Source organism: Sceloporus undulatus, chromosome 5, assembly GCF_019175285.1.
Source record: "Sceloporus undulatus isolate JIND9_A2432 ecotype Alabama chromosome 5, SceUnd_v1.1, whole genome shotgun sequence".
Taxonomy (NCBI): Eukaryota; Metazoa; Chordata; class Lepidosauria; order Squamata; family Phrynosomatidae; genus Sceloporus; species Sceloporus undulatus.
The window spans coordinates 169,071,033-169,082,484 of record NC_056526.1 but is presented as its reverse complement, the minus strand read 5'-3'; the positions used below and the strand labels follow the sequence as shown (position 1 = coordinate 169,082,484).

At 41.2% G+C, this 11,452-nt stretch overlaps 1 protein-coding gene across 1 annotated transcript in view; it reads right to left on the bottom strand.

Annotated features, from left to right (window-relative positions):
• Positions 1-11,452, bottom strand: part of SLC9B2 (solute carrier family 9 member B2) — a 28,257-nt gene that overhangs the window by 15,580 nt on the left and 1,225 nt on the right. Inside the window, exons 2-3 of the mRNA XM_042467349.1 lie at positions 5,750-5,849; positions 3,730-3,910 (exon numbers count right to left, since the gene is read on the bottom strand). Of these exons, the coding sequence (XP_042323283.1) occupies positions 3,730-3,910; positions 5,750-5,839 (271 nt within the window). The 5' untranslated portion in view covers positions 5,840-5,849. The remainder of the gene's footprint in view (positions 1-3,729; positions 3,911-5,749; positions 5,850-11,452) is intronic.

The following is an 11,452-nucleotide window of genomic DNA, read 5'->3' as shown; positions in this document are numbered from 1 at the left end:
TTTCACTGTGCATGAGTTTGTAAAAATGAGAGTAACTTACATTGGTTATGCCTCAGAAGCTGGCTCATTTCATCATCATCACTATCCTCTTCCTCCTCCTCCTCTTCTTCCTCCTTGTCCTTCCTCCCTCCTTCCTTCCTCCCCCTTCCTCCTTCCTTCCTCCTCCTCCCTTCCTCCCTCCCTCCTTCCTTCCTTCCTTCCTTCCTTCCTTCCTTCCTTCTTCCTCCTCCTCCCTTCCTTCCTTCCTCCCTCCCTCCTTCCTTCCTTCCTCCCCCTTCCTCCTTCCGTTCTACCTCCTCCTCCTCCCTTCCTTCTTCCCTCCTTCCTCCCCTTTCCTCCTTCTTTCCTCCCTCCCTCCCTCCTTCCTCCCTCCCTCCTCCTCCTCCCTTCCTTCCTCCCTCCTTCCTCCTCCTCTGCCTCCCAGCCCAGGCCCAAGTGGAGGAGGAGGTGGGTGGCTGCCTTGGCGCGCTCCCCCCCGCCCGCGTGCCAAGGCAGGAAGCAGGCAGCCAGCCACCTCTGCCTCAGCCTCCTCCTCTGCCTCCGCCTCCCAGGCCCAAGGAAGTGCCCAGCGCGGAGGCGCGCCAGGCGGAGGAGGCGGTGGGTGGCTGGCTGCCAGTGGCTGCTGCCTTGGTGCAAGCACACGCACAGGGAGCACCAAGCCAGGCAGGCACCTCTGCCTCCTCCTCCGCTTGGGCCTGGGTGGGGAGGCAGAGGAGGAGGAGGAAGGAGGGAGAAAGGAGGGAGAAAGGAAGGGAGGCTTGGAACGGAGGAGGAGGAGAAGGTGGTGCGCCTCCTGCGCACACCCGCGCCCCTCCCCACCTCCCTCCCCCCCACGCACTGCCTCCTCCTTTGCTTCCCAACGGAGGAGGAGGAGGAGGTGGGTGGCGCAGCCACACGGGGAGGCAGGGGAAGGTGGGTTGGCGCCGCGTGGGCCCCAAGCCGGGGGCAGGGGGCCAAACCGGACTGTGACCGTGATGGCCCCCCCAAAAGCGGGTTTGTCACGGGGGCCACCGGGTTATGGCATCCCTATGTGCAATCACACTGTGGGGTTCAGACTGGGGTGACTGCTTTGTTAGCCCTTCATTAGAATTAAGAGAAACTTTAGTATTGTGAGGGCCTTTCCACATTACAGAGGTATAGCACTATGATAAACTTCCACTTTAACTATTCCATAGGTTCCCCTATGGAATCCTGGGATTGTTTAGCAAGGGGTCTTTAGAATTGTCATCCAGAGAACTCTAAAGCTTCAAACTACAAAACCTAGGTTTCCATAGGATGCATCCATGGCCATTAAAGTAGAATCACAGTGCTATAATTGTCTAGTGTAAATGAGCCCTCATCTTCCCAAACTGAATACATGCACCAGGGCTGAGAAACTTTTTTTTTACTTCAGCTCCCATAATCTCTCAGCCAATAGCTATACAGCCTGGAGTTGTAGTCCAAAAGTTAACTTTTCCAGGCTCTGATGTTCCATTTGCAGAGGTACTAATTGTTTTGTAATCCCTCCAAGGATTTCCTGATAAGGCTGTTGGTGAAGCTCAGACAAAACTTTAGAAAATACAGATCTGGTGGGGGAACATTTCAGCTATTGAGCATCAAGAGCATTAGGACAACTTCACAATTATTTTCTTCATTACTGTGCAATAATACTCTTTTTGCACAGCAATCTAATCCTACATTTACATGATAGTACAGCCTCTGATCATTTCAATGTACAGGCCTATGTCTGATAAAAGATGCCATTCTAGCACTCCAAATTCTAAATGCTTTTTAAAAATTCATTTGAGGTCCTGGAGATTTTCCTATTAGTCTACACCTTCTGTAATACTGCAGCACCTGTTTTTTCCAGTCCATCCACTGGGCTTGCTAGATGGTTCATAATTCACACAGGGAATTAGAAATGGTTAATGATTTGATAATGATGATGAAATGGCACATTTTTTCATTAAGGAAGAAGCTCTGGGAACTTCTAGAGCAGGGACGGTGTTGGTGGTTTACAACTCTCATGATTCCTTACCACTGACTGGCTACAGTACCTAGGGCTGATGGAAGTTGCAGTCAAGTATCACTGGGACATTTTTTCCACAATTGGTCTAGGAAGAAATCTATCCAGTCTTTGCGGAACAGTAACTAACTTTGGATACTCAATTATTTTTTATTTCAGCACTTGGTCTATACCACACGAAACCTAACTGTTTTTGACCTAGGCACCTTTGACATTATGCTCAATGTGCCCTATGGACTTTGGTGCCTCATGTTCTTAATAATACACTTTGCCTGAGTAGCAGAATAAAGCAATTTTGTGTTTCTCCCTGGACCCAATCCAGTTTCAATGCAACCCTGGGAATGTAAACTCTCTGTGGCTGGGTGTGAACACTAAGACCTGGCACAGTAATTCATAACTTGAAATTATACCCAGAACAATACTCGAACAATGAAGAAATGTCACTGAACTGAAAACATATCTACAACCAGATGGAGATGCTAGAAGATTCTTTGATGCAAAGGAAGAATTTTCAGATAATCCAATAGGTATTTGTGGAGTTTGGTTCAGGCTGCTAAATAATGCTTCACTGTTATGCTTGCTTTCTCCAACAAATTTACAACAGCTTATAGAGGGCTGTCAGCCAGTCAGAACATTTTCAGGGACAAGCCAGCTTTGTTTTAGCAGTTTTAGCTTGGCTTAGCAGCGCAGGTTCATATCAGAATTTGGAAAACGAATATATTTGGATTACAATTTCCAGAATCTCCCAACAGCCAGTAGCCTTCTTGGCTGGGGGATTCTGAGAAGTGCAATCTCTAAAAAGAATTTTTCTGAGCTCTGCTGCATATGTACTACATCACCCTCTGGGCTATGAAAGGTTGCATATACCACACCTTTTGGGAACTTCCAAAAGCATTTTTATATCCTCAGTATTCCATTACCATGGTGTTTACAAAAATAATGCAATTAATGTACCATGGTATTTATATAAATGCATAGTCTTTCCTTAGTCCTTATTTACAACCACTGTTTCCTTAGTTACAACCACTGATTTTCTTCCACAGTCTGCAACAACAGTAAGCAACCTGGCACCTTCTATATATTTTTGACTGCCTCTCCCAGCAATCCAGGCAACACAGTCAACGTTAAGGCACTCTGGGAGTTACATTCCAAGTATATCATGGGGGTGACAGACTACCTACTTTTATTTGAGATGGCAAATCAAAAGATGAAATTAGTGGAAGGGGAGTCGTGATGTCGAGAAACAAGGAGCTGTTTTCACTTCAGAACAAGCATTTCTGAGAATAGTACCAGTGCTGATAACTGTTTCACTGGAATTCACATAACTTAAATAACGTACCTTCTTGGACTACACAGAGATAGAATAACTCAATCTAATTCAAAATACTTAATAGGACCAAGCCAGAAAAAAAAAATGGGTTCGAACTGGAATGCAGTGAAATGGCATATAATGATACACTGTACACCTTCTCAGAGTACTGAATAACCTGGATTGCAAACATTGTGGGTGAGTGGTAGTCAAGCATGAGAAAGGCCAAAATACATGTCAGGTGGAGGTTAGTGTGTACAGGCCTATATCTGTACCTTATCTAATATGAACATTTGGTGATTAAGAATAAGGTAAAAATACAAATCTATAAAATAAATATTTACAACAGGAAATTTAAGATAACTTTCTTCATTCTTGCATCAGCAGCCATACTACTTTTCTTTCTTTTACATACCATATGTGACAATTTTGGCAAGTATGCCTTGTGGCGGACAAGCACAGATTTGCTTCATTTTCCCCAGTGTTGTTGACTCAGCCAGAGGTTCTTGAGGTTGTTGTCTATAGCTGCTCAGCAGAGCTGTTTCTTCAGTTTGTATATTACCATCAACAGCCTTCGAGTCCAAAACATTTGCTTCCTGAAATAAAGCAAAGAAACAATCTCAAAAGCAATAATCTATAGGTTTCCAGTTAGGTACTAAGTAGCTAAGGGCATTTTCACACTTGTCCATTGATCCACTAAAGAAGGTGACTTTATACCAGGGGCATAGCCCATGGCTTTCAGGTGGCCCCTATGGCCTTTCAGGGTCAAAATGCATTATATCAAGTTTAGAAGATCTTTTTTACCACTCTCTGATGTCCCCCAAATTTAAGTCGTTTGTTTGTTTTTAAAAAACACCTTTTCTTCCAAAATGCCCTCAAGAGTGTGAAGACATGGAGTCATTTAAATGATACCTGTAAGTGTCAGGGTTGTCTGAAAAGAGAATACTCAGGGGCATACATATGTTTTTAAAAGTCACATATTACAATGCATTTATTATAACTGTATTGACAAGCAAGCTTATATTCTGCTGTCCAGAAATTAGGACATGGAGCAATGTATTCAAGCTACAAGAAAAGAGATTCCACCTTAACATTAGGAAGAACTTCCTGACAGTAATTACAATTCTATGATTCTATAATTGATCATGTATAACAAAAAGACTGTAAACTATATCCACAGCTCTGTTTACATTTACTGTTATGGTAAGATGGGGATTAGCTGAGGATCATCATAAAATAACCAGAAACCGCATAGCAGTCATCTACAGCAAGGAACACACATATTACCTACAATACTGTCTGCAGCAGAGCTTGGAAAAGTGACCTTTTAGACTACATCTGGCTCATAAACAGCACCAGAAAGCTGGGTGTGAGGTTTCTGAAAACTCGTGTCCAAAATATAAACTTTCCCAATCTTTCATTTGGAATAAGGTCCATAATGAAAACATTATGTAAACAGAACTGTGGAGGCCTTGTTCCTACTAGTTCATTCTGTAAAAATCTGGGAACCTACTAAGCCTACCTTGTCTCCCTCTGGTGCCTTGTCTCCCTCTGGAAGTCTCCCAAGCTGTTGCTTCCCGAAGAGCTTGTGCTAGACTGAACTGTCTATAACTGTAGTCATGTGATGTAAGCAGTTCAAATATTAATTCTCCGGGAGAAGTGATCTATACTGACAGCCAGGAACAAAGTACCTAGAATCCTGGGAACTGTCATATGACACACCAGGGGTCTGTCCTATGGTACTACAGCAATTCTGGGAGAGAGAAGAAGGGATGGAGAAGGAAAGATAAAAAGCCAATGCAAACAGAGCAGCAGTTGGGGGGTGGGGGCAGGAGAGACAGATAGTTTGCCATTTGCCAAGTTGCCTGCTCAGATAGAGCTGTGTTGCACTGAAAACCAAGAAGGAAGAAGAAGTCACTTGGAGGACTATGGGGAACTGGTGCTGCTGAAGACTGTTTTTGATCAACTGAATGCTGAATATGAAGCTTATGTTAGACAGCACCACTGACTTTGGAAAATGCTCCTTGCTGACTAGAACCAACACATGCCTGCTTCTGTAGGGATGTTCACAAGCATCTACAGTTTGAAAATATTAGAAACATATATAAATTCCAAAAAGGAAACTTTGATTTTGACATTTTATATAAGGGAGACCATCTTACTATGCCACTGTATTTAATGGGACTTGAGCATCCATGGATTTTGGTATCCATAGGGGATTCTAGAGCTAAAACCCAGCAGATACCAAGGGCTCAGTGTAATAGAATTTGAAAGGGAAAGCAACATTAAATGGTAGGAAATTGCATAGTACCAATCACACAAAATGACCCTGTTTGAAAGATCCGTATACCTGCCCACTTTAGCCCTTGTTTTGCACCTGGCTGTACAAGGTTGCTTTCTAGAGGCCCTGTAAGGCTGAAGTTTGTGATCAATACCTGAATGGCTTGATGCATAGGAATGCCATCCTTGTTCATGCTAGCAGAAGGTGCTGTCTCTTCATTTTCTGCCACCTGATCCTCCACCATTTTTAGAAATCTAAAATTAAAAACACAACAGAAAGAATGATCTTCTCAAATGAGAAAAGTAACATGTCTTTTTGGTTTGCTTATCCATTTTATTCCAGAGTCTATAAAAATTTATTTTGGGACTATTATACTCCTAATAGCTGAGAGACATGGCTAGTGTATTTTGGGATTGGTACTGTAAAACTGTATTTTCCAAACTTATTGTGTTACAGTAGCATTGCAGCCTTCTTGGTACTGTTCATTTCAAAGGGATTAATATTTGCCTGCTTTAGCTTCAACAGTTGGTGTTTATAATAAAGTTTGTATTTATTTATTTTTTAATTTATTTTTATTCACTCATTTAAATTAAGACAGTACTGGATTCAAACAAAACCATATAACAATATACTACATAACACATCACACATAACTATAAACTAAAACTAACACTAAAATAAACATAGACTTCCAGAATTCTCTCCTTGACTGATTTTCTTGTATCATTTCAACGACTTTTTCCATTTGAAAATAATAAATCCTTCACCCCACTTTATCTTTAATTCTCATTATTGTCAAATCTAGTTACCATAACTTGCCTTGATAATCTAAATTACCCCTTTTTTCATGTCAGCCCTAAAACAACTTTAAATGTTTTTAAAGGTTTTGATTACCATCCAGCTATTCAATGTGAATTGTGGAAATGCATGGTCTCTATCAATATTCTCTTCAGTTTGCTATTTCTGTATTTGGAACATTTTAATGTATTTTTTTCCACTTGAGCTGCTCAAGTGACCGCTCACTGACTCAATCTGAATTGGCAAAAGAAAAAGAAAGGTCTCTACCTGAAACCTGCAAAGTAAAATAAGCTTTTAAAACATTACATTAACGTTGGAAAAAGTACAGAATGTATCTCTGTATCTGGCCAAAATGTTGCCTGCACTTTTTATGTATTAAGCCAGAACAATACTCAGCCAAAGGTGTGTCTTGGAACAGATAATTAAGTAGCCTTATTATCTTAAATCTGAAGTCTCTCAACTTCTCCATCTTTGCACACTCTCTCTGCATGCATGCCTGTGCCTGCATTTCTTTTAAAACCGAGGCCTCTGAATGGAAAGCCAGTGTGGTGTAGTAGTTTGAGTCTTGGACTTGACTCTGGAGAGCATAGTTTGAATCCCTGTTCAGCCATGAAAACCCATTGGGTGACCCTGGGCAAGTCGCACTCTCTCAACCTCACAGGATGGCAATGGCAAACCCCTCTGAAGAAACCTGCCAAGAAAACCCTATGATAGGGTTGCCTTAGGGTTGCCATAAGTTGGAAAGACTTGAACGCAAACAAGCACAAGAAACCTCTTATTGCCACCAACACTGTCATGATTCCTGCACTAAACAAAAACTAAGTAAAAACAAATATTGGGATCTAACTGATTTCATCAAAATCTGCACATGTGAATGCTTTCCAATTGTCTTTAACTGTTTTAATGGATTTTAAACTGTTTTATTGTATTTGTCAAGTTGTTTAATATGATTTTAGTCCATTTAAATCATTTGTACAGCTTTATAGTGCTTTAAATTGGTCAAATTTATATTTATTGCATACTGCCGTGAGATCCCATGATGTAAGGTGAGATATAAATATTTAAATAACTAAATGGCCTGTTCCAAAATCACACCAATAGCTTGTAGTGTCACCATGCTAAACAGGCTGCCACTTAACTTTGGTGAGGTTGAAGCAGTACCTTTTCTGAGTCTGGAAGGCATTCCTCCTCCCATTTGTATATTGAAAAGGTTGCTCACTCTCTCTGTCTTACTGAAGAACAAAGTGGTTTTGTTTCATATTGCTGATAATGAAGTTTGTTTTATGGTAGGCAAGCAAATGAAACAAATGTATATTTACACATAGAAGGCACCATGGTTCCATCTGGCTTCACCAATTGCACAAAACATCTTTGTTATTTTGTAACATATGCCAAGGAACTGTGTTTGGAAAAGGTAACTTTTTGGGACAACAACTCTCAGAATCCTCTATCCAATTCTACTCAAAGTGGTGGCCTGCAGACAGCTGCAGAAGCAGTGCCCTAGTCAGCATGGTTTTCTATCTTCTCATTGGGAATGAATGTGCTTTTTGTCGATCTAACTCCACAAAGAACAGCTATGGCCTGTTACAGACAGGCCAAAATAAAGCTGCTTCGAGTCACTTTGGAGGTATGGTATTTCAATGATGCATGCATTGTAAGAGTCCAAAAGCCACACCAAAGCCACACTCCAGTTTTAAAGACTGGAGTGCAGCTTTGGTGCGGCTTTTGGACTCTTAGGGTGCATGCATCATTGAAATACCATACTCCAAAGTGACTCAAAGCAGCTTTATTTTGGCCTGTCTGTAACAGGCCTATATCTTGCCAGCTGTATGAATTTACCTGGCATGAATGTAGCCCAATACATGGGTTTCGTTACAATGGAATATGCCCAAACTTTTAATTCCAAGAGCTCTTATGCAGTTTAGGAATGAAATGCTCCTAACACAGCTTGACCACTGTTGCACCACCCTAAAGCTATTCTGGTCATCTAGATCAGTCTTTCTCAAGCTCATGCACTTCAAATGTGTCGAACAATTCCCATAACCAAGCTATGGATATTGGAGCTGTTGTTGTTGTTGCTACTGCGTTATTTGCCTTCAAGTCGTTTCTAACTTATGGTGGTCTTATGGTGTTTTCTTAACAATAGCAAACCCTCTTTGCCTTCCCCTGAGGCTGAGAGAGTGTGACATACCCAAGGTCACCCAGTGGGTTTCATGGCTGAGTTGGCATTTGAACTGTGGTCCCTAGAGCCCTAGTCCTCCACTCAAACCACTATACTACATGGCTGTACCGCAATAAAATTGGATGGTGCCAAGATGCAGAAGACTGAGCTTGGTGTTTGGCAAAAACAATGCAGCTCACATATGGAAACTCTGACTAAAACTGTATTCACATTTCCCTGTATGTAGTATATGAATTTGAAAATTGCACTATAACTCTGGAGACCAGTTTAGCCGTGTCAACCCACTGGGTGACCTTGGACAAGTCACATTCTCTCAGCCTCAGAAGATGGCAATGGCAGGCAAACCCCCTCTGAAGAAACTTGACAAGAAAACCCTACGATAGATTCACCTTAGAGTCGACATCAGTCAGAAATGATTTGAAGCCACACAACGTCCCTGTTAGTCTCACTGAACTCTGTGATGCCTGATTTTCTAGGTGTGCACTGGATTCAAACTTTGTATAGAATTGCACTTCATCCAAATCCTCAGCTTTTGCTTCTCACTTACCACAAGAATGAGCTGTTCAATTTGTATTGACACTAATTTCACCAGGACACAATCTACAGAAGAAGAAAAAAAGATGACCTGCCCTCAACTAACTTTTCACAAAATGCTTAGAATGAAATGCTCTGAGGTTATATTAGATGTTTTAACAAATTATTTACTGGTTTTGCAATATAATATTAGCCTACACAAGCATCTTATGCAATGGCCCATCACAAACATAAATAAAATAAACACCACTGGAAAATTGCTCCAAGGCTCCAAGGAAAGGGATTTTTAAAAATGATGGACAAGGCTAATATTACCAGCCTATAGGAACAAGGCATTATTAATAGTAATAGTCTCCTGGCAGCAGTCAACTCCCTTTCTGCAAATAAATGCAGGAGTACTCAGATGACAAGGCCTTGGACAAAACAGCTCCTTTATACAATCTCTTTTTATGCCTGGCCAGCATACAGCGTGGTGTAGTGGTTTGAGTGTTGGACTATGATTCTGGAGAGCAGGATTCAAATCCCAGCTTGGCCATGAAAACCCACTGGGTGACCTTGGGCAAATTTCACTCTCTCAGCTTCAGAAGACAGCAATGGCAAACCCTTTCTGAAGAAACTTTGCCAAGAAAACCCTATGATAGGGTCATTTTAGGGTTGCCTCAACTCCAAAATGATTTGAAGGCACACAACAACAACAACCATACCGCTTTCATCTTTCTCTTCCGTCTAGCTGGAAGGTTTTCTTTTTTTTTAGCAGAATGGTGGATAAGAAAGATAGCGATGAAGGGCTGGAGAGACCTAGATGTTTGGTGCCAGGTTGCAACATCATGTCTGCAGTAAATAATGGAATGAAGCTTGTGCTGGAAAAGAATGTGATTCTAGTTTAGCGGATCCTATTGTAACTATGTGCTTGCCTTACTGAGAATGCATGAACAGGCAACAAATAGAAAAGAGGACAGCAGATAAAACTCTTTAAACAAGTTAAAAAAGCACAGATGTATAAGTCTGGCAAAGATTTGTGTTCCTGCTTGGCAGGGAGTTGGATTGAGTGGCTCCTGTGGTCTGTTCCAACTTTATAATTCGTTTTTTAAAAAATTATTTATTTGCTTATTTATATCCCGTCTTCCTCCTGGTATAAGGACTCAAGGAGGCTAACAAGACATTACCCTCTTTCTTCTTTGAATATTATTGAAATATTAAACCATAAACGCTCTTATCTTCTCTTAACTTTCTCAAGCCTTGAAAATTAGTTGTTGATTTATTTTTCCTGCAATGGCACTACAGATTTCCACTCTTTCTTGTAATTTCCCAGTGATTTTATTTGCTAATATTATTGCCAGCTTGTCCATTTCTGCCATTTAAAACCAGTTAAAAAGCCAACTCTATGATTCTATGAAAGAAAATGTAAATTGTCAGAAAAGTGGGGGCTGGAGAAACAAAAGTTATTGCCCAATAAATTTTGGACGAAGCCTTATGATGGTCTTTAGAAGGTTCAAAATGTTTTGTGTCTTTTTTGCCTATGCAAGGCCTGCCAGGCAAGGTTGTTTTGCTTGACATGTGCATATTGTTCATTTTAAATAAAATGTTTGCTGAAACCAGTTGAACCGCTCGCTCTTCTTTTTTTAGGGGAGGAACCTATTCCTATTCCCAGTGTTATTTCTGCCTCGGGTACCAAATTTTCCGTTAAAAAAGCAATGCCCAGGAACACTTCTGCCAGGTTAACTGAAGTACAGTATACCCAGGCAGAAAGAAAGGACACCGCCTTACTTTTCTTAACAGGACAAAAACACAAGCGAGTGGACAAGTTGAGACAAAGGGTGTATCGACACTGTAGAAAGAATGCAATTTGTCACCAGTTGAGCTGCCAAGGTGCCATCCTACAGAATGCTGGGATTTGTAGTTCTGGAAGGCAGTGGCATGCTTGGGCAGAAGAGGCTAAAGACCTTATACACCTGCAATTCTCAGGATGGAGCTACAGCACTTAAAGTGGAGTCAAGCTGCACTATTTCAGTGGTCCCCAAACTGTGCTATTTAAGGGACTTTGGACTTCAGCTCCCAGAATCCCAGACCATTGGCCAACATGACTGAGGCTTCTGCGAGCTGAAATCCAAGATCTCTTAAAGGGCACAGTTTGGGGACCCAGCTTGCTGGGCATGTGTGGCTGTGAATATGTAGGTTTATATATATATATATCCACGTGCACACACAGATACATATACACACATACATAGGTGTGTGTGTGTATGAAAGGGATGACATACAATACCATTAATAATAATAATAATAATAATAATAATAATAATAATAATAATAATAATAATAATATAACCTGCTTCTAAAATT